Source organism: Stenella coeruleoalba, assembly GCF_951394435.1.
Source record: "Stenella coeruleoalba genome assembly, chromosome: 11".
NCBI lineage: Eukaryota > Metazoa > Chordata > Mammalia > Artiodactyla > Delphinidae > Stenella > Stenella coeruleoalba.
The window spans coordinates 71,557,973-71,585,754 of NC_137157.1; the positions used below are offsets into that span (position 1 = coordinate 71,557,973).

The window sequence follows — 27,782 nt, forward strand, 5'->3', positions numbered from 1 at the left end:
TGTACCTGTTGATCCTTTTGCTCCATGATGTTGGAGGACAACTGATGGAATATTACTGAATCAAAGGAATGATGCACCAGCAGCTTGGAAAAAGACACTGACAATTCCAGTACCGTCAAGATTGTCTGAAATCCCTGAAAGTGTGATCAAAAATAATAATAACAAAGCAATTGTGGACAATAAATAAATAAATAATGTAAAAGAGAGACTGTATATGGTACTTAAAACCTTGGATGTTCACTTAGCTAAGTAGATGTATTTATTAGGTTTGTACTTTAAAGCTATAAACCTTGAGACAATGAAACAAATACACCTTGCTCTCTCATTACTAAGAAATAAGCAGGTGCACAGAGAATAAGATGCTAGTTAACAAACTAGCATCTAGCAAAGCAGGAAAAATACCTAATACACCAAAATTTGCCTTTTAAAGATTCCCTGCCTGAAGCCATACCTACAGGTTGAAAGCCAGATACTAATCAGGATTAGAACAGCAGAGTCAGCAGTGCCACAAATCCAAATAGACCAGTGATATGAATTGTTTATTACAAGATTGCAGATCAGGTTCTCTAGATAGCTTAGCATTTCCCCCAAAATTTTTGTGCTATCTTCTTAAATTTTAACCTCAGACAAATGCGAGTTCCTAGATTTTATTCACATTGAGTGCATCTGAGAGAAGCTCTAAAGACACTCTGAGATTTACATCCTTATAGCAAATCATTTATAAAGAACTGATCAGTACATCATTACTTTTTAGAACCACCCCAAGAGTTGTGAACTTCTGACTTGACTATTATATAGCTTGGGTAAACTCACCAAAGATCCACTTAACTTTAAAAATTTTTATCTTTCTAGTATATATTAATGAAATCATCTAAATGTTAAAATTATTATTTTGAGCTCATAAGAGGCTGAGTTTCTACAAATGCTTCCTAACATTTGACAGGAGAAATAGTATTAATCTATGCAGGTCTGAGCGGCATGTGGTCCACTAACCTCTAGAGCAGAGGTCCTTGCAAACGCAAATGAATGCAATAGCAAAGCAGGTAATGCAAATGCATAGAAGGCATATAATTCAAGTTAAAAACTTATAAACACTGAACTGGCCAAATAAAATATGTTGACAAGCCAAATTTAGCCCACTGGTCAACAGTTTACAACCTCTACTATAAAAATCCTAAAATTTATGCTTACATGAATAAATACTGACTGACACCTTCATACCTGCACAAAATAATTTCCTTTCCCTAGGATTACTTATAATCAATTCTGCCTTGGCTTTAATCAGCCTAGGTTGAGGCACATTAAAAAAGCAGATTTAAAAAAAAAAAGCAGATTTATAAAAGACATTTTGGTTCTAAAACACATTTTTGCTTGTGTGTTCAGCACTTTAAAATTTAAAATCTTAACATGCATTATCACATTTACTAATAATGTCTGTGCAAAGATTAGAGCTTAGACATTTTCACTCCTGGTGAAGGCTGCCATTTATGAAAATATTTGGTTTATGAAAATTGTTAACTCCATTACTAAAAAACCACAACCAAGGCAGAAACTCTTAAGGAAACCATTTGTTTTGCTAACATTAAAAGAAAAACACTCTGAAACAATTTACTTCTTAATCTCCCCTAAATTAATCTTAAACCAGTATCTTGGATTCCTTATAGACAGTTAATATAGATCCCATTTTAAATTTTGCTTGATGAAGAATGTTTAAAATATTGTTTCACTGCAAGAAAAAAAATCAAGGGGCAAAATTACTAGGTAAGCAGCTAACAATAAAACACAGAGAATGACAAACTTCAGAATAATTATAACTTTTACTTATCTAAAATCTAAGCAAATAAAGCTCAGCTAGCTGAAATTTCTTTAGCACATTCTGTGCTCTTTCATGGAAAAGATAAATGACAAATAAATATACTAATTTTAGAGATTTAGTAATGAAACAGGATATTTTGAGATTCAATCCAATTATCTTCATCTACTATAATTAAAATACTACAAAATGATAAAAAAAGGTTTTCAGTTAACTAGAATATACCCATTAACGCAAAGTGGGAGTTACACCAGCTGCTCTGAAAGAGAAATCTGTGCAAGATCGCAATTCCCTTCAAGATAATGCACATACTTTCATCTGTATTTCACCAATATCCTTAAATCGTTGTAGGCTGGAAATCAGAACTTTTGCCAGCAGATGCCCAGTGCCTATGCATAAATTCTTCTTTGTAATCAAACATCCTATAAGACTTAAACCCAGACACTGAATTTCTAAAAAAGAAAAAAAGAACAAAATTTATTGTTTTAAATCTCAAAACTGAAGAAAAAATTCAAACATGTCCAACCAACAGCTAAAGGCCTATAAAAATCTAAATCCTGAGTTCAATTGTACCAACCTTGGTCATCTGGATACATCTGCAGTGTGTGAAGCACCGAATCAATAGCATCTTCCAGGGATAACACCTCTAATGCATCAGGAAAATGTGCTATAGAAGAAATTACTTTTAATCCACATTTCTGAATCCCAGGATTTCCAATGAACTAAAGTCAATAAGAAAATTAAGAATATTTGCTGTTAAAAAATGAATTCTAATACTTACCTTAGTTAAAGCCAGCTATACACTGATAAAATATAAACTAAGTAGTCTAAATAAAATTACTATCCTTGATTCTGCCTTATATCATGAATTACTTTTATTTATTATTAAGAATAAGAGCTAAGGGCTTCCCTGGTGGCGCAGTGGTTGAGAGTCTGCCTGCGGATGCAGGGGTCACGGGTTCGTGCCCCGGTCTGGGAAGATCCCATATGCCGTGGAGCAGCTGGGCCCGTGAGCCATGGCCACTGAGCCTGTGCGTCCGGAGCCTGTGCTCCGCAATGGGAGAGGCCACAACAGTGAGAGGCCTGCGCACCACCAAAAAAAAAAAAAAAAAAAAAAGAATAAGAGCTAACATTTTAATGCTTATTAAGTATCTGTTCTGTGCCAGGCACTATACTAAATACTTTTACATGCTCTTCTTTGCAGGGCATTCTTATTAAACACATACTAATATGATTCCCATTAAAAGATGAGTTTACAGAGGGTTAGCGGGGTGGAGTAGCTATTCCTAAATTCTCACAGACTGTACACTACTGGGAAGATACCAAATCAAGGACATTTGCTCCCACAGCCTAAATTCTTAACCAGAAAAATTAGTGCTGTCTCTCACCATAGAAAATACTAATTGAAAATTTACTCTTTACGTGCTTTACATGCCATATCTCATCTGTTCCCCCTCAACAGCCTCATCCAATAGGTTCACCAGACTTTAAAGATGCAGGGACAAGGTGGCCATATGTGCGTGGGTTTATCTCTGGGCTTTCTATCCTGTTCCATTGATCTATTTTTCTGTTTTTGTGCCAGTACCATACTGTCTTGATTACTGTAGCTTTGTAGTACAGTCTGAAGTCAGGGAGCCTGATTCCTCCAGCTCCGTTTTTCGTTCTCAAGATTGCTTTGGCTATTCGGGGTCTTTTGTGTTTCTATACAAATTGTGAAATTTTTTGTTCTAGTTCTGTGAAAAATGCCAGTGGTAGTTTCAAAAAATCTAGAAACAATAAATGCTGGAGAGGGTGTGGAGAAAAGGGAACAATCTTGCACTGCTGGTGGGAATGTGAATTGGTAGAGCCACTATGGAGAACAGTATGGAGGTTCCTTAAAAAACTACAAATAGAACTACCATATGACCCCGCAATCCCACTACTGGGCATATACCCTGAGAAAACCATAATTCAAAAAGAGTCATGTACCAAAATGTTCATTGCAGCTCTATTTACAATAGCCCGGAGATAGAAACAACCTAAGTGTCCATCATCAGATGAATGGATAAAGATATGGCAAATATATACAATGGAATATTACTCAGTCATAAAAAGAAATGAAATTGAGCTGTTTGTAATGAGGTGGATAGACCTAGAGTCTGTCATACAGAGTGAAGTAAGTCAGAAAGAGAAAGACAAATACCATATGCTAACACATATATATGGAATTTAAGAAAACAAAAAAAAAATGTCATGAAGAACCTAGGGGTAAGACAGGAACAAAGACACAGACCTACTAGAGAATGGACTTGAGGATATGGGGAGGGGGAAGGGTAAGCTGTGACAAAGCGAGAGAGAGGCATGGACATATATACACTACCAAACGTAAGGTAGATAGCTAGTGGGAAGCAGCCGCAGAGCACAGGGAGATCAGCTCGGTGCTTTGTGACCGCCTGGAGGGGTGCGATAGGGAGGGTGGGAGGCAGGGAGACGCAAGAGGGAAGAGATATGGGAACATAAGTATACGTATAACTGATTCACTTTGTTATAAAGCATAAACTAGCACACCATTGTAAAGCAATTATACTCCAATAAAGATGTAAAAAAAAAAGAAAAAAAAAAGATGCTGGGACAAGAGCTTAAGTCACACAGCTAACACGTGTCAGGCCTAGTACTTGAATATAAGTGTGTCTGCTTTAAAAGTACAGAATCTTAATCACTATCTCTTCCAAACTTTTCATCTCAATTCCTCCAGAATTTGACATTATTTGACAGGTATTCCAATAGAGTCCACTTCTTTACCCAGGCCATCCTTCTCATTGACTGAGAAGAAAACAGGCAACAACACACTTTCCAACCATGTGACAATCACAATCACACTTCCCCTCTTTTGATGTCTGTGACATATACCTAACTCTTACAGTCTGCTTTTCCATGGTGCTCTTTAAACTTCAACTATGATATGAATGCCTACCTAACAGTTTTCCTTTCAAAAATTACAATGCTATCTTTCTGAGGACTTCTGCTTTCATAGACACTAGTTTCATGGTTATCTTCACTCCAAATCTCTGACTGACCCCACCACATGTTCAACTATAAGGCTGAAATAGCTTCCAGCCAGACCTCAAATTCCGATGTAGTCTCTTCAACCAAAACCTCCTACCTTCCAGCCTGTCTCACTTCCATACTGTCAATGAACAGATTTTCATTCATTTCCCAATCTAGTCCCTCAATACCTCTAAAGTGTCCTTACTCAGCATCTTTCTTTGTATTGGTTATGGGGAGAAGCATCATTTTCTCATCCTGTGTCCTTCTCCTCCACCCCGTAACTGCTCACCTTGGACATCACTTCATCTATCATTTCAACAAGACACTCATATCCTTGCCTCCCTTGGCATTTTTTCCCATCATTATTTCCGTCTTACCAACTCCTTGAGCAGTAATAATATATCAGCTTTGGAGCCAATTAAATTTGAGTTTAAATTGTCTCATCACTCAATAGTTCCATGAATCTGAGGACCATTAAAAATGAATGAAATAACATTTCCTGAGAAGTAGTATTTACTCAGAAGGTATTATTCAAGAAATATAAAGAAATTCAAAGTGGTGCAAAGTGAAGCTGGAGGGATGGTTCAGTGTCTGTCTCGACTTCTTCACCTCTGAAATGATCCTAATGATGCAGTTGTTAGGAGTGTGAAATGAGATAACTCATCATCCATGCAATAAACATTGAGTGATGGCACAGTTCAGGCCTTGGGCTGAACACTCTTCTCAAAAGTGAAAGCCTTCTCACTGGGAGAGAGTATCCCTAACTTGGGCTTCCATTCCATCGAGCTACCACTTTTCCTTCATTTCTAAACTTATTAATAGAAAAGTCTACACCCACGACCCCCACATTCTTCCCACCTCTTAATTTCACATAATCAGACTTCTGTCCTAACCACTCCAAATTAAAACCATTCAAAGAAACAAGTCCTTTAACAACTGAATTGCTGCTTTTTCCTCCCTTGATTTCCATGACACAGTAATCCACCCCCCCACCCGACCCCCCCCCCCCCGGCAATTATTCTCAAACTTTAAAACCATTCATTTACCCATCTCCTTAACAATCACTTCTTTCAACTCCAGAATTTATCCAAAGAACTTTTCTTAAAACTCTTCTATTCATGGATGGAATTTCATACACTATCATGGCTTCAAGTCACCATAACAACAATAGCAACAACCATAAGGATAATGCCAAAACCTAAGCAGCGTTTGCTATGTGCCAGACTTTCTTTTAAGCACTTCATATATATTAACTCATTTAATCCTCACAACAACCCTATGATGTAGACACACAATTATTCTCCCTATGTTACTGATGAAAAAAAACCTGACACAGAAACATTTGAGCAGATAACTCAAAGCACAAGTTTGAACTCTCTTAAGCTCTAAGCCCATGTTTCTCTTTGCTTGACACCAGTATCTTAAACTCAGATGTTCAAAGTTAAAAGTTTATCACCTTCTCAAAGAAAAAGAAAAAAGAAAACTCAGACTGTCATTCTGAACTTTCTGTTTTAATTAATAGTACCATCATTTCTGCCTCCTAAGCAGGGCCAGCTTCCGGGGTGCACACATGTGCAGTAGCACAGTCTCTGTGCTCAGAAGGGCCCCACACCTGGTTTAATGCTCTGCAGCTACCACCTTGAAATACTTAATAATTTTTTTTTTTTTTTTTTTTGCGGTACGCTGGCCTCTCCCATTGCGGAGCACAGGCTCCAGACGCGCAGGCCAGCGGCCATGGCTCACGGGCCCAGCCGCTCCGCGGCATGTGGGATCTTCCCGGACCGAGGCACGAACCCGCAACCCCTGCATCGGCAGGCGGACTCTCAACCACTGCGCCACCAGGGAAGCCCGAAATACTTAATAATTTTTAAACAAGAGGTCCTGCATTTTCATCTGTTACTGGGCCCCACAAGTTATGTAGCTGGTCCTGCTCTTAAGCTCAAAATGCATCCATAGGCTTATTTTTATGCTAAAGTTAAGTCAAATTGATATTTATAAAGTACCTGTTCTTGTCTTAATACCATCACCTCTAACAAGTTTCTACTCAACTATTGGTTCTGCTACCCTGAGCTCCCCTAATCTCTATTTCAGGTGCAGTTAGATGATGACAAATGACTAGCAACAGGAAATCTGTGATTTGTCTATGCAGAAAGAGAATGCAGAGTATCACATTATTACATGTGATGGAGCTCAAATAAACTATTTGATGATTTTAAATAGTGGTGTCTGATTTTTGACAGTTTCATAAATTAGAAAAAAATATATATATATACACATATATATGTTATTTACAAGCTTACAATGGACTTTCTTTCACTTATCAAATGGTCTATCTTGAAAATAATGATTTATTGCATTGTTGTTCAAATGGGGATTGAAATTAATTTACTAGCAAGTGTTGTCCACATGAAATTTTTGAAAGTACCAATGGTGGACAGCTACAAACATTGATTAGAAACATCCTATTACCTATGCTTCACAATTTTCCAGATTTTTTCAAAGAATACAAATGGTTTCGCTAATGAGTGAGCTAGCCAGCTCAAGGGGAAAATGCCCACACCATTCTCTTTCCTGTCAGCTAAGTCAATTGCAACTCAGAAAAACTTTCCAGAAAAAAAATTAATTGAATGTACAGCTAGAAAGAAGACACCATAGTACATGACTAACACTAAGATAGACACTAAAGTAGATTTCAAGAAAAAGAATCCTTTGGGGTCCCAGATAAAAATATCAAATCCTTTAAAAATGGGAAAAGAATCAAGTTGGTCTCAGACTTCTCCACTAAAACATTCAGTACTAGAAGACAGTGAAATGCCTACAGAGTTTTCAAAGAAAGAAAATAAAACACCAATACTTTGCAACCAACCAAACTGTTTTTTCAAGAGTCCAAATATAGAAACAACAACAAAATGTTCAGGAAATGGAACTTTAAAAAAAAAACAGACCATTAAACGATAAATGGAAAAACTATAACAAAAGAACTTGCAGTGAACACTGAATCCACATGACTGTAGGCACAAGATGAAAACAAAGTTATTAAGTATGGTTATAGAGCTGAATGTAAATATTTTAAACCTCATCAAATGTAGAATTAATTTATTTAACAAAAGCTGGTGATAAGATAGGTAGAAATAGTGGAAGATAGTGTGAATACTTCAATTTTCTCATCTTTTATAGCCAATGGTCAAAAGATACTTTTAAATCTAATAGTAATAACATTAACTAACATTTATTCACCGAATATTATGTGCCAGGCATTGTACCAAGTACATGGCATGAATTATCTCATAAAATTCTTCATAATAACCCCAAGTGAAAAGCCATTTATTGTCTCCATTTTATAGATAATGAGACTGTAAATAACTTGTCCAGAATACATTTGTCTGTAGGTGGTAAAGCCAGATTCAAACCCAGATATCCTGATTCCAGGACCCACACACTTAACTATTAGAATATGTTGTAGAGTTAAAGCTATAAGAGTAAACACCATATAATCTGCTTTAGTTGAGTGATAGAGGGGAGGAAGACATAAAGATGTGAAAATATGCTAATTTCATCAAAAGTGTGCATAATGTGCTAACATATATGAAGGAAAAAAAAATGAGTACCTGGGTGATACATTCATATTCATGGAAAACTGTAGATAATTCCATGGCAACACATTGGGAATCTCATCTAGTTGTTTTTAATCTCTATGTAGAACTACATAACTTGGAAATAATATAATTTATTTAATTAGGACCTATTGATAAGAATTGTATTGTCAGGACAGACTAAATTAAGCTGTAGTAACAACCTCAAAATTTCATAGGCTGGAAAAAGAAAAGGTTCAATTCTTATTCATGCTTCATTTGTGTTACCGGTCAGGAGGGGTCTCTGTCCAGCACAATCCCTCTGGGAGCCCTGCTAATGGAGCAATCACCATCTCAGACATTACAAGTCACAGTGCCTGAGACAGTGTTCTGTAGCCGCAGTCCCCAGCCTTTTTGGCACCAGGGACCGGTTTCGTGGAAGACGATTTTTCCATGGACCAGGGCGGGAGGGGATGGTTTCGGGATGATTCAAGCACATTACATTTATTGTGCACTTTATTTCTATTATTATTACATGGTAATATATAATGAAATAATTATACAACTCACCATCATGCAGAATCACGGGGAGCCCTGAACCTGTTTTCCTGCAACTAGATGGTCCCATCTGGGGGTGACGGGAGACAGTGATACCCAAGTGTGTTTCTTATGTCCAATCTACTCCATAATCTCGCTTTGGTTGCTGTCACTGCAGAAAACCCTGCTTCACAAAGACAGGACGTTGGAACTGGAAGCAGGCTTTTCAGTGCTTTTGTGGCAATCTCAGGATATTCCACCTTGACTTTAATCCAGAACGTATGGAGATTTGAAGTTGTCTCAAACATATGTTTAAGGCCATTTGCAATCTCAAGCAACTGATCCTCTTCTACCACGGACAAAGTCAATTCACCTGGCTTATTCACAAATGGGTCGCGCATCCATTCCTTCCCAGTTTGCGGGTCTTTTGTGCTTGGGAAGTAATGCTCAAACTCTTTTGAAAGCTGAGATAGGTGATCATGCACCGGCTGGGAGAAAGAAGACCCTGGCTCAGTCTCTTTCAAAACCTCTGCTAATGTTTGAAACATGTCAAAAATCCCAGTGTTCACTCGTCACCCCTATAATTCCAGTTTGGCTTTGAATGCAGCCACTTTATCTGCTGACTTGAACACAGTTGTCATTCTCACCTGAAGTGACAGATTGAGTTCATTGAGCAGGTTGAATATGTCACACAAGTAAGCAAGTTTTTCGACATATTCTGTGTCACTGAAATGTGCTGCCAGTGGTGACCTTTTCTAAAAGAAATCTCTGGAGCGGCTCTCGTAACTCAGAAATGCTGGCCAGTGACCTACCTTTAGAAAGCCATATCACTTCTGTGTATGAGGGAAGACGTGTGTGCTCTGCGTCCATCTCCTCACAAAGCTGTGAGAACAGACATGAGTTAAGGGCATGTACTTTAATGTGGTTGATAATTTTAATCACATCCTGCAAAATGCTGTTAAGTTCAGGTGACATTTTTCAGCTAGCCAGCATTTCTCTATGGATGACACAGTGCGTAGACTCACATTCAAAAGTGACCTCTTTGACCTGAGTAGTAAAACCAGAAAGCCGTCCAGTCACGGCAGCCGTTCTGTCCGTGCATATACCGTCACAAAATGACCAATTCAGTTTTCCTGATATGTAATCATTCAAAGACTTGAATAGTTCTGCAGCTGTGGTGTTGGCTGGCAACAAAAGTGCACATAACATATCCTCATGCACATCCTCCTGAAAATATATACCGCACAGAAACAAGTTTTGCTGCCTTGTTGTCAACATCGGTAGACTCATCAACCTGCATTGCATACCACAGTGACTCATTAATCCTCTCTAACAATTGTCCCTCAATATCCTCTGCTATTTCATCAATTCGTCTAGTTATGGTGCTAGCTGAAAGAGGAACACATGCCACTTTTTGAACTGTAGCCTCTCCTAAAAGTTCACGACAAACGCCCTTAGCAGCAGGCAGGATCAACTCTCCACCAATAGTAAAGGGCTTCTCAGCTTTAGCAATGCGGTTAGCCACTAAGAATGATGCTCTTAGTGCAGACACATTTGATGAAGTGGTGGCCTTCAATAATTGCTTCTGTTCTTCATGTTCACATTTTTTTCTTTTGAAAAACTCCAAAGGCTTGTCTTTTAATGCAGGGTGCTTGGTCTCCATGTGGCAAAACAGTTTTGAAGGTTTCATGGCTTCGCTGGATAGCCGGTCACCACATATTATACAAAGTGGGCTTGGAAAACGTGAATCACCTGTTGCAATGAACGCTTAATTTAAGGACTCGGTATTTTCTTTTATATGCAGCTTTCTTTTTGTTAGCATTCTTAGAGTCTTCTACTGTCTCATCATTGGGTCTTTCTCCCTTTTCAAAGAAGCTCTCCAGCGATGTTTGTTTTTTACTCATTTTGGCTAGGGTTAGCTTGTGGAGGGCTTACCAAAACTGACTGAGACAAGTGTGCAGTGAAGGAAAGAGGCACGGATGGAAGTGGTAAATAAAATAATGGGAGGGCCATGTGTGGACTAAAATAAGTGTCAGATTCTGACTTAAAGCCTGCACCAGATGCAGCTTGTCACTTGCCACTCACTGATGGGGTTTTATTTATTTTTTTTTTAACATCTTTCTTGGAGTATAATTGGTTTACAATGGTGTGTTAGTTTCTGCTTTATAACAAAGTGAATCAGCTAGTCAGAAAGAGAAAAACTGATAGGGTTTTGATATGAGTCTGCAAGCAATTGATTTATTATGGTCTCTGGGCAGTCAAACCTCTCTGCTAATGATAATCTGTATTTGCAGCCACTCCCCAGCGCTAGCATCACTGCCTCAGCTCCACCTCAGATCATCAGGCATTAGATTCTCATAAGGAGCGTGCAACCTAGATCCCTCGCATGCACAGTTCATAGTAGGGTTCGCGCTCCTATGAGAATCTAATGCCGCCACTTTTCTGAGAGGAGACGGAGTTCAGGCAGTAATGTGAGCGATGGGGAGGGCTGTAAATACAGATGAAGCTTCGCTCGCTCGCCTGCCACTCACCTGCTGCTGTGTGGCCCGGTTCCTAACAGGCCACGAACCAGTACTGCTCCATTGCCTGTGGATTGGGAACCCCTGTTCTGTAAGATGCCTCACCAGCAATTAAATGTTTGGTCCAGAAATGACAGATGTAACCTCTACTTACAACTGCTTGGTCAAAACCAGACACATGATCCAATCTAACAACAAAAGGGCCAATAAATACTATCCCAGAATCACCAGAAGGTGGAGAACTGAAAACATTTGGCAAACAACACTAATGATTACCACATAAACATTTAGCTTGTTACCACATTTTTCTTACTACAGATAATGCCACAATAAACATTCTTGTTTTAAAAAACTTTGTGTACATATACAGGTATATCTATATTATAACTTCTTAGAGTGGAACCGCTGGTCAGAAAACATGTCCATTTTAATTTAGATAGATATTACTAAATTTCCCCCAAAAGGTTTTTCTTTTTTAAAATTTACATTTCTTTAATAATGACTGTATGTACTTGAGAACCTTTTCATATGTTTATATGCCAAATTCATTTTTACCTTTAAATCTCATCTACATGAGATTTAATCTTTAAATGAGTAAGGTAAATATGCAGCTTCCTTTGCTTTCTCCAAATGGCCAGAGAATTAGTTCTTCCAACACAAGCAATCTATTTCCCTCTCCAGTGGTTGGGAAATATCATATATGAATTGAACATTTGCATTTGAGTCTATTTCCTAAATCACCATTATGTGACATTGATCCATCTCCAGTGCCAATGTCACACCATTTTAATTACTAAAATTTTATAATACATTTTATAATCTACTAGAGTTAGGCCATATTAATTATCCTCTTTTTCAAAATTTGACTGGTTATTCACCTATATTATTTAATTAATTTTCTCAAAATTTTATACTAGCTTATCTAGTTCCATAAAATACTATTGTTATTTTTATTAAGGGTTCATAAATCCAGATCAATTTTCATTTTTAAAAAATTAGTAATTTTATCAAAACAGAGAGTATATACATTTTCCTACGTTCAACTCTTTTTTTGTATTTACTCTCAGTTGTTTCAGTTTTCTTTAGAGTAGTTTTATACACTTTTATTACTTTACTCCTACGTAATTTCTTTTTGCTGTTGTTATTATTGTTACTTTTGCAAATAAGCTCTTTCTTTCACTACATATTATTTACAGTTGAAATAAATATCTTCAGTATTTAAACTGGGTACATTTTGCTTTAAGGTTTTTGAGAAGCACACAAGCTCTTTGACTTGTGTCCATTTAATCAGAAGATTGGTTTGACTTTGTAAGTTCCCTGGCTGAAGACAGCAGCATTGTCACTGCAGACAAAGCACAGATGTGACCAAAATGCTGAGAGTCCTATTTTCTACTGTGTTCTCCACAGACAATACTGGGCAAATCGATCTCTCTAGAATAGGTGACTGAATGTTTCATGTGCAGAAAAAGCTAAAAGGATCAAGCATAAATGGAATGTCAATATTTCAGACATTTAACTTCAGCCTGAATGTTACTGGATTTATACATACATATTATATGTGTATATATTTACATACACACATATATATCTCCAAACACTGATTCACTTTAATAAATACTTTTAATAGTCTTCACATTGTAAATCTTAGTTGAATCTCAAATTCTACCTTATTTGGAAGTCTGCTCTCCAAGAATAGACCTATTTTTAATGGTAATTCATTTTATTACATCAGTAGTATTTGGACCTAAAATTTCTGATTCCTTGTAACATTTATTCAGAGTGAGACATGCAATCACAGAATTTTAGAACTAAAAAAAAGATACACTCATCTTTTAGAGCATTTTTTCTCAACCATGGTGAAGAATTAGGGGAATTACACAGGGGAGATTTTTTTAAATAAATAGTGTCACTTCTGTTTCCCCATGACCTTAATTCCCTGCCCACAAATGACAGCCACTGTTTAGTAAGATGCTGTGTGTCATTACTCAAGTGTGGCATGGAAAATAAAGGAAGGGGTAGGGAGGTTCTCAACCACTTCTCCTGGGATTATATAGCAAAAGAAAGTAAGACCTGGGAGCAGAGTGATCTCCTTGGCATCACAGTACTGATGGCAGTAAGCACAGTACTTCTCCCTTGACCGCCCACTCCTTCCACTCTATCACACCCGTATTCGGTAATGTTAGGAAAGATGGGATAACCAGAATCAGAGTTACCAAAAGGCTTTTCTGGTACCTCTTGCTTCTCACCAACACCATGAACAAAATTAACTACTCTCTCCTCTATGTTCCTAAAGTACTGTTCATAAAGCTAGTGCAGCTCATAAGTGCTAATACAGAACAATCTAATATGTGTTTTATGTTTTATGCATGGCCCAGCCAGATTATGAGATCCATTACAGAAGGATACAAAGCATATTCATTTCTGTCTCCCCAGTGTCTAACACAGTTCCTTCCATATACTTATTTTCACCAAATATTTCTGGAATTAAATTCAACCCATGGCTATACTCAAGAATCATATTAAGGTCTGAGTACAAATGACTCAAATATATCATAAACAATTACATTATAAAGTTCAGTTTAAATCGCATTTTTGAAGATCTCCCTGCAGGCTCTTCTAATTAATTCATGACATTTTTCAAAGTATACTAAATCACAAGGAATTATTTCCATTAATTGCTTTGACTACTCTCTTCCTTTCATGAAAACATTAACCTAATCTTCACATCTTTACATCTTTACTCTGATATCTTTTCTAAAGAACCAATTCATCTTATGTTAAATTTCAAAACCATCTTAATTCCATCAATACCTTTTGCACTGCACAATATAAACATAATGCTCCTCTTCTCCTTTTTCAGATGTAGTATGATTATTAATTTATTAATTATATTATTGCAAATGTACATAGATCTGTAAATACCTAACACTGGGAGAAAACAATGCACACTGAGCCATTTCAGAGGTTATCCCTAAGGAGTAAAATGAAAACAAGCACAGGGAATCAAAAAAGACTTTAATGTGTGCCCTGTGTGTCTTCATGGACTGAACCTTTCAGCCTGGGACCAGAAAATAAAGACAAGCAGCCAGGAGGACAGAAAGAGAAAATAGCAGTCATGGCTCCTGACAGAGCTCGTGAGGCTTAGCTGCACATCTAGAGTTCTCTTTCTGATTGAACAGACTCGAGTGGATTTTTCAAAAGAGGCTGTCAAAGTCTGTAGTTGACGGTGCACTTCTCTTAGCTGGAATGGCACATCTCTTCACCCCCTACCTCCCTACTGTCATCTTATGTCTCTAAACATATAACTTCCTACTATCATAGTAAACGGAACATGGAAAACTTAGGCTAATAAAAGCCCCCCTACTTCCCCAATTTCATATTGTAGTTAAGAGTATAAAGGCAGAAAACCTATATTATACGTACCCTGTTCAAAGCCGCTAGGACCAATTTGTGAATATCATTCCTGAAACACTGTTTTTTAACCATACTTAGCTTATGCTGATATTCAGTATCTTCCCTGGATTCTTCTGGGATGCCTAAATGCAAAAATAAACAAATAAACAAATGTTTTTCTCATAAAGATTTGGGCTGAATAGATTGTCACTTATTAGGAATGATTATAATTAACCCAACAATACATATATATGCTATACCTTTTTCTAATCCATGGTTCCTTACCAAAGAAATAACTCTTAGCTTTAAGAAATTTCTAAAAACAGTTCATCACTGAATGTAAAATAAATACAGTGTGTGCGGATGTTCACTGAATTTAAAGTAGCAAGAAGTTACTACGGTGGAGGAATTTTCTGGAACAAACAATCTCTTTTTTGTATGAATAAGCTGTACTCATTACAAGAAGCTAGAAGATTTTTATGCAACAATGGACAACTTGAGAAAAGATCAAAGTTACTTGGACTACAACATAAAAAGGTCAGATATGAAATGTAGACATAAAAGAGCAGCTGGAATAACAGTGGAAAAAAAAGTTTTTAGTTTCAGCATTATAATGGTAAAGAGCATATAGTTTTATTAAAAGTCCTCTAAGACTGTATAAAAGTATTAAGTAACTTAAAGAAAACATATTCTTTATTCAGCTACATTGTAGCTGAACTAACCCAAAACTGTTGGAAAAACAGGAAGTCAAAAAATATTGGTTATACAATAGAACATATAAGTAAAATTATTATGAATAAATAACGTTTCTAAAACCTATGACTATAGAAATAATTATTAATAAACAATTCCTTCTAACCTTTCACTTCAATAATTTGTATTAACACAAACTATAAGTTGACTGCATATAACTTTTCATTTACTTAACAAACATTTGAATGCCAACTACATGCAAGGGATTTTGCTACATGCTGAGAATACCACAGTGAATATGACAGGCATGATTTTCACCCTCCTAGAACTTTCAGTCTTCATTTTAAAATTTATTCAAACAGGTCCTGACATTCATTACAGCTGTATGACCTTCGATAAGTTACTTAAACTCTCAGTGTCTCATTTTCAGTGACCAAGATCACATTAATTGCTGAAGCTGCCCATTACATCACAAGCAGATGTGACCATTAAAAGCAGTCCTGTTGAGAAGTAAAATCTTCATGCCATATGTAAGGAGACTTATTAAATGTCTTTCTTATGTTAAGACCAAATGAATATTCCCAAAAGTTCATCTCTGGTCTTTGTTATATCACTTGAGGTTCTACTATCCAGAATGGATATAATTTCCTTTCCACATAATAGTCCTTTAAATTGTTTGAACTGCAAACTTTTTGAAGGCAGGATCCATAACCTAATCATCTCCAGGTTACCAAGAGTTCCAAGCAGAGTGCTTTAGGTATAACAGTTGTTCCACATACACTTATTGCACAAATGTGTCTTTAAAAAGCACCCACTCTGATTCAGGCTGCACAAGGTGAAAACCTGGCTCCGTTACATAAGCTGTGACCTTAAAATCTCTATATCTTATGCCTCAGTTTCATCATCTGTGATATGGGGTGGAAAAGTAGAATCTGCCTTATGGGTTGCTACAAGAATTTTTAAAGTTTATATACATAAAGTACTTTGAATAATGCCTTACACATTTGTTACTAATTATAAATGAGTGAATTTTAATAGCTTTCATAACCTCCTGCATTATCTCCTCTCCAAATTAAACAAATTCAGCTTCTCTTATTGTTCTTAAGGATGTGGTTTTATATTCATAATCACTTTCCTCTATACACTTCCCAATATGCACATGTCCTTTCCTAAAGAATTTTTTCCTCTAGAACTGACACTAAATCAAGAAAGAACAAGTCAAATGATATTTTACTAAAATAAGTAGGTCTTTATTATTATTTTTTAAAGCAACAGGTTCAATCACTTAAATAAGTTATTGTTATAAAAAAGAGGAGGAAGTGAACAGTACCAGATTGAAAGAAACTTAAGAGACATAATACTAGCTGCAATATGTGGCCCTGAATTAAATTATACACATTTGCTATAATGCACATCTTTGTTACAATTAATAATCTGAATGTGGTCTAGTTAATAAAATTAATACATGTACATCTAAACATAAGTACCTACTTCAGCATGTCAAAACCAGAATCATATTAAACCTCAAAACTACTGGCGTACTGATATTATAGTTACTCACTGACATACAGAATGATATAATATAGAATGATAAAGTATAGTATGGTACAGTTACAGCATGGTAGAGTATGGTATCATGTGGTATGGTATGGTAATATAATAGGTTAGCATAAAGTGAAGTAGATGGTTAAACCTTTACCTAATAGAGAAATGTATTTATATGTTGATATGCTTATAAAATATGTCTATTAATATGTTTCCATACATAAAGTACCACCATAAAGTTATAAAATTATTTTCAAGGGCACCTGTTTAATACACCTAAACATTATTATAAAAAAAAACATTTAAATACATCATTTCATACATCTAAATTATTACTGACTATCAATGTCGCTTCAGGCTCAATCTCAGAACAATAAAAGAAAAGAAATTCTACATTCAAAACTTATTTTTGAACTAAAAGAATGTTATTAACTAACAGATGATTCATAATGTCTTTTGGTTATCTTTAAAACTCAAATCCACTCTCAAAAGAAGAAGGTTGACACCTTTAAGGGTAATCAAAAGGATTTTGTTTTGTTTTTTACAATCTACAAAGTTTAAAAAAATTCACAATAATATTTTCAAGCAACACTATGTCTGTTAAATTATATCTCTGAAGTTGTGTGACAACTATGAATGGGACATCATGATTCAATTCAAAATTTATTGAATAGCTATTTTTGTTCAAGTTACCAGGGGGTTAAAAAAAAAAAAAAGGCATGACTAAAGAAAGCCCTCTCCTTGAAAAAATCTATACTCTTATACAGAGAATACTCTTATACTCAGAAACATAAAATACCAATATGACTACAGATAATGGTAGATTTAGGAAGATTTCATTTAAAAAGGACCAAAAAAAATGAGCTTCAAAAGAATTGGGACTTTTACAGAGCAAAATAATAATAACATCCCTTATATTCAGTAGTCAGAAAGTCACGCCAAATGTACCTCCTAAACATCTCCCACATCCATCCTCTCCTCTGTTTTCTTTGCTGGGCCCCCACCATGTCTCACTTATCACAGCCTCCAGCCTAATCTCCCTGCAGGAGTTTCCCCTCCCGTCAATCATTATCCACACCACAGTGCTACTGTTATAAATTGCAGATTTGGTTATGACACTGCAATTTTGAAACACCTTAAATAAATTTGAATTGACTTGTGCTAAAAAAAAGCACGAATTGCTCAGTGTTGTGTTCAAGGCCCTTCCCTCTCAGCCTCTGCCTGTCCTTCCACATTTATCCCCAGGACTGCTTTCCTCACATACCATGCTCCACTCACCCCACACCATGAGCACTTTCTCTTTCTGCTTCAAATGTCCTTCCTGGCTTTTTTACCAGGTCAGCCTTATTCACCCGTCAGGTTCAAATATCACAATCTCTGGCCTACTCTTTTGAATAAATTATCTGTGCCTCCATCAATACTCTCATAGCCTTTTATAATACATATATCTATAATAGCTCCTCGCAACTGTCTGGTAATTAACTATCTGTCTACCTCTAGGCTCCTATACATAGTACAGTCATGTCTTGTTTTACTTGTCTTTCAGACCTTTGCAGTCATCACAATATATAGAACGTAAGAGGCACTTAATAACTACGTGCTGAATGAATGGGGGAGCAGTTGTTTTAAATGGGCTTTGGAGGACAAATAAGGTCATAACAGATGTAAGCAGGAAGTAAATGTGGGGAGGATTGACACTATTGTGGCTCATGAGTAAAAGCTACATGGTTATATTTGAGAAAGATTAATTCAACCACAGAGTAAAAGAAGGACTGGAAAGAGGCAAAAGAGGAAGTGTGAAAATTAGTTGGGTATTATTATAATTCAGACAGGAAAAAAACAAACAAAAAAACTTGGACTTGGTAAGGTCAACAGAAATAGAAAAGAAATAGCAGAAATGACACTCTCCTTGGAGGTAAAGCTCGGCACTATGTTGCAGTTATTTTTTCTGGAAATACATTATTGATATTTCTTATTAAATTTTAATCTAAATTTATCTGACTCTTCCACATCATCATTTTCCCTCTATTTTAATTTTTGGGCTAGTGAAAAGATTACATTTGGTTGGCAGAAACTGGTCCTTTAATTTTTGCCTAGAAAGTTGATATTTCATGAAAAGTCAAAAAATCCACTTAAAATGACATCTCTTCCCACAATCAATTATGTAACTTACCTGGAACTATAAAATGTAAAATAGCTCGAAGTGCCTCCAGCTGCACTGATACTGACGTCTCATGACTTCTCATAACTGTTATTATTTTGCGGGCCACTGCTGCCATTGTATCCAGGGAAGTGTTACTAGAGATAAAATATTGAAATGCTTATTAAGAGTACAACCTGATTCCAATACAAACACCAATCTGAAACAAGTACGAGAAAACAGATCTATTTTATCAGAAAAGGCTGATGTGAATTCGGCAGTATGAGCATACACAATTTAAATTCTAATTTAGTTAAACTTTGACGTCAAGAAGTTAAATTTACAGTAAACTGGGAATTCTTTGATTTAGTTTCCCAGAACTAACAACTTCCTTCTGATCTATACATGGGTCACTGGCAGCAAGCCTGGAAAGTAGGTGTTATTATTTGCATTTTCCAGGTACAGAATTTAGGCTGACAGAGGTTAAACATCAAGGTCCTATCACTGGAATGTGACAGAGCCAGAGCTGGAATGCAAACTCTGACTGCCAAGTCCAGAGAGCTGTTTATTGTATAACTACCTGCCTCTTCCAGATTAACACCACTAGACTTCTTATATGGTATTCTTAATTATTTTTTGCATTAAGTCTTGGTTTCTCTAAGGTATTTTAGCTATACTTTCTTTTACATATAAATAAATGTAGATTTCAGTAGGTGCTACAAACTGTAATAGAGGCAGCCCTTGCTTTACACAGTGCCCTACTGACTAAAACTTCCGCATATCATAACTGTGTCCTCACTTCGCGTGGGTCTGTGGTTACTGACATATAGTCCCTTTTTTCCACTTTAAAGTCCCAGGTTAAACACATCCCCTCTTTGTAGCCTCTCTCCTTTGCTCGCCCTAGCTTGGTTCACCAAGACCCTATGATTTTACACATCCTGCCATTGAATTATCACACTGTATTGTAATTATCTGTTTATAAATTAGTCTCCCCAACTAGACAGGGAGATTTTTAAGGGCAGGCACATTGTCATAGTTAACTTTGAATCCCCACAACTGGAAATTTACACATTTAATATATGAGAAAACAGCCAGAAACATTAATTGCCCAGAATGTACAAAATCTTAAACTGTCAGTTATTCCACTGCATTTTTGCCTCATATATAAAGGTTCACACACTGCCAGGACCATAAAAATCACAATTTAAGGTAAACTTAAAAATAACAATTAGAAGCCATATCCTGATTTTATCTTTTATACCTTTCACATAACACAATAATCTGAAAAACTGTTTAAGGTTATGTTCTATATAACTGTCATTTTTCAAAACATAGTCAACACCAAGCATTAAGCACAAAAGCAAACCTTCAATGTATTTCTACTTTATCACCCCTTTCAATATGTAGATAAAATAAGCCTATGTATCACTGACATGAAATTATATTGCAAAATGTTTCACTCTTCAAATGCCTTGTTTTTCCTTTTATTCTTAAAATTATGCTCAAAATATTGATATTCTACCTGGTCCAATTAATATATTCTATATAAATTCAGAAATATGTATTACCTTCCTTCAAAAAGATGATTTAGCATTTTACAGCCACTTTCAGCCACTTCAGGAGAATGTATATGCTTCTGCATTAACTCCAATACATTCAGATATATTCCTTTTGATAACAGGATCTTTCTGAAATTAACTACAAGATTTTTTAAATGTTACTTGTATAAACGAAAGCACATTCTCATAATCTTGCAAAAAGACACATACTATTAAAATAATCCAAATTCATAGGAAGGTATTTAAACTACATATTTAATTTATATTTCATTGGCAACTTAAAGATCATTAATTTTTTTAATTTAAAATATATACCATTTCCAATTTTTACACATTTATTAACCATTTGTTGAGGTTTTAGTATTAAAGTCTCATTCACAGAGTAAACTAGTGGAATGTAACCATCATCCATGTGAAAAGAGTATTTTTTGCAGAAATGCATTTTAAAATAATGTCCTCCAAAATAAGAATGAAAGTTAAATTTCATTCTAATATTTAAAACAACTTCCTAAAATAACCATACTTATATAGAGCTAAGGCTCACTAGTGAGTTGGGAATAAGTTATAGATGTGTGAAGATACTGAGCATTCTATTGGCTCTTGGGGGATGCAGGAAGTGGGGCTGAAACCAGGCTGGGTTGCCCTCAGCCTTGAGCTACCTTCTCCATTTACCCCAGTGGACTGTACAAACATTATCATTTCTATGTGTGCCATGATATGCAAAGTGATGAAAAGCACTGATAGAGAACAAAAATAATTACATACTTTCACAGAATAATGCCAAAGCTTAAGAAACACATAGATTGCTTTAAAACTGATTGCATATTACATGTGGAAAAGTAATTATATCCCAGCAATAATTATTACAAATTAATTTTCCTCTTCATAATAAACTTTCTTCACCAAATGCAAATCCAGTGTCTTAAAGTTTCCACATTGTCTTAAAGTTTCTATATAAATATCACTTATCTTGAAACCTCTATATAAATATCAATTCCAACATTATACACTATATTTCAACACTTTGAAGGTGGCAGGAAATGAAACTTTTAAAGCTTTAAGTACTATTTTGAAAAAATAAGATATGCATCTCAAATTGGGAAAAAAAGAAAAGATCAGACAAAACTCAGAAATAAGTGGAAGTGATATATGCATTCTAAATTACTGGCAAAAATCTGAAAACTAACACCTTTTAAAGACATCCTGAATAGCACACATTAAAATATAATAAGAAGTTGGTTATTCAAGTGTTGGTGAGGATGTGGATAAAAGGGAATGTAAAATGGTAGAGCCACTATGGAAAAAAGTATGGAGATTCCTCAAAAAAATTAAGAATAGAACTATCATATGATCCAAGTATCCCACTTCTGGATATTTATCCAAAAAATGTGAAACTCCACTGATTTGAAAAGATACATGCACCCCTATGTTCTTCACAGCATTATTTATAATATCCAAGATATGGAAACAACCTAAGTGCCCATCAACCAATGAATGCATAAAGAAGATATGACATACATATATGGTGGAATACTACTCAGTCATAAAAGAGATGAAATCTTGTCATTTGCACCAACATGGATGGACCTTGGAGGTATTATGCTAAGTGAAATAAGTCAGATGGAGAAAGACAAATACTGTATGATTTCACTCACACGTGGAATATTAAAAAATAAATAAATGAACAAACGAAACAAAAACAGAGTACTAGTGGTTACCGGAGGGGAGAGGGGCCAGGGAGTGTGAAATGTATAAAGGGGATGAACTGTATGGTGATGGATGGAAACTACATTTTTGGTGGTGAGCACACTGTAGTATATACAGAAGTAGAAATATAATGTCGCATACATGAAACTTATAATGTTATAAACCAATCTTAGCCCAATAAAAAATTTTTAATGATTTTAATTAATTAATTTAAAAAAGAATTTGGTTGTTTTGCTCAGTCAAATCAGAAGTTTTAATAGCCCTTCCTAAAATGGCTAAATTCCAACCAAGGAAATACTTTAAATTATAGAACTTATTCTAGACCAGCAGTTCCCACACTTCACAGTACATGAGAATCCCCTGGGTGACTTGTTAAAACAGATTGCTGGGTTCCACCTACAGAGTTTATGATTCATTGGGTCTATATGGCACCCTAGAAATTACATTTTTAACAAGTTCCCAAATGATGTTTCTGGTCCAGAGACCACACTATAATGATCACTGTCTTGGACATTAACTCAATTTGAGACTTGAAAATTAAGAGTAGAAATTCCATCGTACAGTACACGTTGGAGAAAAAATTATAGCACGGAGTCACTTTAGAGTTTATAGAAGACTTTACACACCTTATCTCATCTACCAGCTATCTACACAATACTCATGACTTCTTCCACTCCATTTTAGCAATAAATTATCTGCTTTACAAGACCAATAACAATATGCAAAACTCCCTCCAGGCCTTCACTTCAATAGTCACCTTCTTTCCTCACTAGGCAGTGAGGAAAGTGAGGAAAGTCACAATTTCATCACCTCTGAACCCTAATATGTATACTCCTTCTTTGCTTTGTATTTTTTCTTAGTTACCTCACATATCGTATATGCCAATTAGCCTTTTTATTTATCTTCCCCACTAGAGTGTAAGCTTCATGAGCCTGGGATTTCTATTTATCTGCTGTGTCTCAAGTGCCTAAGGTTCAATAAATATTAATTAAATTAATTAATTAAATGAAGAAAATGTTACACAAGATACTTGAACCTTCACCTGGTTAGCACCATCACAAAACCCAGTTTTTCTGGCCAAGAATCCAGTCATTTTTTCTAGAAAACTATACCCAGCCCTACACATGCAATGTTCCCAAGTGTGTTTCAATGACAAGTTGCCCATGGAGATTGGTGAACAAGCTACCTAAGTTCTTAATACTCTCATAAGGCAGAACTCCAAGGACTATACAAAGGGATCTGAGGAAAGTTAACATGGCAAGTGACCAAGAACAAAGAAGTAAGAAAGCAGAAAGAGCAGAGAACTGATTCTGAACAAAGAAACCAAGGTTAACTCCAAATGTAACTAATCCTGAGACACCATAATAAGAATCAGCCCAGGGACTGATCAAAATTGCAGAGATCAGGGCTTCCCTGGTGGCGCGGTGGTTGGGCGTCCGCCTGCCGACGCAGAGGACATGGGTTCGTGCCCCGGTCTGGGAAGATCCCATATGCCACGGAGCGGCTGGGCCCGTGAGCCATGGCCGCTGGGCCTGCGTGTCCAGAGCCTGTGCTCCGCAACGGGAAAGGCCACGGCAGTGAGAGGCACATGTATCGCAAAAAAAAAAAAAAAAATTGCAGAGATCAAGATTCTTCCCAGGGAAGACCCTGAGCTCCCCTCCTCCCATGGGCATACCAAAATTACAACTATTTACAGAGCAACTATCTATGAGAATGATCTGAAGACTAGCAGAAAAGATATTCCACAACTAAAGACATAAAAGAAGAACCACAATGAGATGACAGGAGGGGTGTAGAATGTGATGTAGTCAAGACCCACACTCCCGGATAAGGGGCCAACAAACAGGAGGATAATCACAATTGCAGACGTTCTCCTCATGGAGCAAGGGGTCCAAGCCCCTCATTGGTCTCTCCAGCCTGGGGGTACTGCACTGGGAAGATGAGCCCCCAGAACATCAGGCTTTGAAAGCCACTGGGGCTTGTATAGTGGGAGAGCAAGAGGGCTGTAGGAAACAGAGATTCCACCCTTAAAGAGTGCATGCGAAGTTTCACACACTTGGAGACCCAGCACACAGTAAGTTGAAAAGAGCCTGGGTCAGACCCACTTGCTCATCTTGGAGAGTCTCCCAGAGAGGCAGAAGGTAACTGGGACTCCCCCTGGGCACAAAGATGCTGCTGACAGCCATTTTGGGTAGCATATTCTACCACGAGGACATTGGTGCTGACAAGTACCATTTTGGAGTTCTCCATCTAGCCAATTAGCACTAGGATTCAGCTGCACCTATCAGCAGGTTGGCACTAGTCCTGGGAACCCCTCAGGCCCATAGTCAGCTGCCACGGGATTCTCAGGCGCACAGCCAGCCACCCAGGGACCTGGCACTGCCAACCAGCAGGTCGGCACCAGCTCCAAAATCCTAAGCTCTGCACTCAACTGCCCCAAGACCTCCCAGGCCTGAAGTCAGCCTGCCAGGACCCAGCACCCCCCACCAGTGGGCTAGAACCAGTCCCAGAAATCCCCAGACTGTGCAATCAGCCATGCCATGACCCAGCCTTGGCCACCAGGGACCTGCAGCCTCTGCATAGGAGGTTCAGGCAGCCAACCAGCCAGAAACTGGCCCCGCCTACCTGAGCACCCATAGTAGTTGGACTCACCACAACAGAAGAGCCCACTCAGACCACAAAGGGGGCACCCCTAGAAGATATACTCTGTTAACCAGAGGGGAGTGTACTCCTAGATCTAATAATATGTTCCTACGTAAGGACACTTCTCCAAGATCAGGAAACATAATCAACCCACCTAAACATACAAATAAAAACAAAAAATTAGGCAAAATGAGACAACAAAGGAATATATTCCAAATGAAGGAACAAGATAAAATCTCAGAAGAATTAAGCCAAGTAGAGATATGCAATCTACCAGATAAAGCATTCAAGGTAATGATCAAAAAGATGCTCAACAGGGCTTCCCTGGTGTCACAGTGGTTGAGAGTCTGCCAGCCAATGCAAGGGACACGGGTTCGTACCCCGGTCCGGGAAGATCCCACATGCCGCAGAGCGGCTGGGCCCGTGAGCCATGGCCACTGAGCCTGTGCATCTGGAGCCTGTGCTCCGCAACAGGAGAGGCTACAACAGTGAGAGGCCCGCGTACCGCAAAAAAAAAAAAAAAAAAAAAAAAGATGCTCAACAAACTCAGGAGAAGGATGAGAGCAGTGAGTTTAACCAAGAGTTAGAAAATATAAAGAATTAAAGAGATGAAGAATACAAAAATTGAAATGAAAATTACACTACAAGGGTTCAACAGTAGATTAGATGATACAGAGGAATAGATCAGTAAACTGGAAAACAGTGTAGTGAAAAATAACATGAGCTGAACAAAAAAAAAAAAAAAGGAAAAGAAAACCTGTAAAATATGAGTTCAATTTAAGAGAACTCTGAGACAACATCAAGCATACTAACATTCTCATATAGAGACCCCAGAAGGAGAAGAGATAGAGAAAATGGCAGAGAAATTATCTGAAGTGACAATAGCTGAAAACTTCCCTAAACTGGGAAAGGAATAGATATCCAGGTCCAGAAAGCACAGAGAGTCCCAAACAAGATCAACAGATCGAGGTCCATAAAAAGACATATTGTAATTAAAATGGAAAAAACTGAAGATAAGGAGAGAATATTAAAGCAAAAGAGAAGCAACTAGTTATATACAAAGGAACTCCCATAAGACTGTCAGCTTAAATTCTGCAGAACAGAAGGGAGTAGCAGGATATATTCAAAATGATAAAAGGAAAAAATACTCTACCCAGCAAGGCTATCATTCATTTGAAGGAGAGATAAGAGTTTTACAGACTAGCAAAAGCTAAGAGTTCAGCACCACTATGCTGTACAAGAAATGTTAAAGAGATGTCTCTGGTGGAAAAAAGAAGACCACAACTAGAAAAATAAACTTTATGAAAGGACAAATCTCATTGGTAAAGGCAAATAAAGTAAAGGTAGTAGATCAACCACTTATAAAACTAGTAGGAAGGTTAAAAGAAAAAAGTAGTAAAATCATCTATGCCCACAGTAAGTAGGTAAGGGATTCCTACAAAACAAAAAGATGCAAAATATTATGTAAAAAACACTGAATGTGGAGAGAGTAGTAAAAATGCAGGAATATTAAAATGCTTTCAAAGTTAAGAGATCATTTTCTCAAGAAAGTAACATTGGAAAAAAGAAAAATACAACAGATTAATGTTTTATATGTGTGTATGTGTGTGTCTGTATATATATCTATAATATATATATAGGAATATATACTCATAATAACAAAATAAATCCATATTTGATCAATAAATTAGAAATAAAAAGTTAAGAGATCAACTTAAAATAATTTTATACACACACACACACACATCCCTCACAGTAACCACAAACCAAAAATCTGTAATAGATACATACTGAAAAAAAGAAAATAATCCAAACATAAAACTAAAGGATAGTCATCAAATCATGAGAAAGGAACGAAAGAAAAAGGAACAAAAAAGAACTACAAAAAAAAGCACCCATAAATAAACAGCAATAAGCACACACCATAAATAATTACTTTAAATGTAAAGGGACTAAATGTTCCAACCAAAAGACATAGAGTATCTGAACGGATAATAAAATGAAATCTACCTATATGCTACCTACAAGAGACTCACTTCAGATCTAAAGACACAAACAGACTGAGAGTGAGGGGATGAAAACAGGTATTCCATGCAAATGGAAAAGAAAAGAAAGCTGGGGTAGCAATACTTATATCAGACAAAATAGACTTTAAACAAAGACTGTAACAAATAACAAGAAAGAACATTACATAGTGATAAAGGGATCAATCCAGCAAGAAGAGATAACAATTATAAATACATATGCCACAACACAGGAACACCTGAATACATAAAGCAAATATTAACAAACATACAGAAAGAAATTGACAGCAACACAATAATACTAGGGAACTTTAACACTCAATTTACATCAATGGACAGTTCATTCAGACAGAAAATCAATATGAAAACACTGGCCTTAAAAGACACAATGGGGCTTCCCTGGTGGCGCAGTGGTTGAGAGTCGGCCTGCCGATGCAGGGGACACGGGTTCGTGCCCCGGTCCGGGAAGATCCCACATGCCGCGGAGCGGCTGGGCCCGCGAGCCATGGCCGCTGAGCCTGCGCGTCTGGAGCCTGTGCTCCGCAACGGGAGAGGCCATAACAGTGAGAGGCCCACGTACCGCAAAAAAAACACAAAAAAACAAAACAAA

At 36.8% G+C, this 27,782-nt stretch overlaps 1 protein-coding gene across 1 annotated transcript in view; it reads right to left on the reverse strand.

Moving 5' to 3' along the window:
• The window catches only part of LRRK2 (leucine rich repeat kinase 2), a 152,970-nt gene that overhangs the window by 94,129 nt on the left and 31,059 nt on the right, over window positions 1-27,782 (reverse strand). Inside the window, exons 12-17 of the mRNA XM_079938391.1 lie at window positions 20,808-20,937; window positions 19,273-19,397; window positions 14,892-15,004; window positions 2,391-2,535; window positions 2,126-2,265; window positions 6-134 (exon numbers count right to left, since the gene is read on the reverse strand). Coding sequence (XP_079794517.1) covers window positions 6-134; window positions 2,126-2,265; window positions 2,391-2,535; window positions 14,892-15,004; window positions 19,273-19,397; window positions 20,808-20,937 — 782 coding nt within the window. The remainder of the gene's footprint in view (window positions 1-5; window positions 135-2,125; window positions 2,266-2,390; window positions 2,536-14,891; window positions 15,005-19,272; window positions 19,398-20,807; window positions 20,938-27,782) is intronic.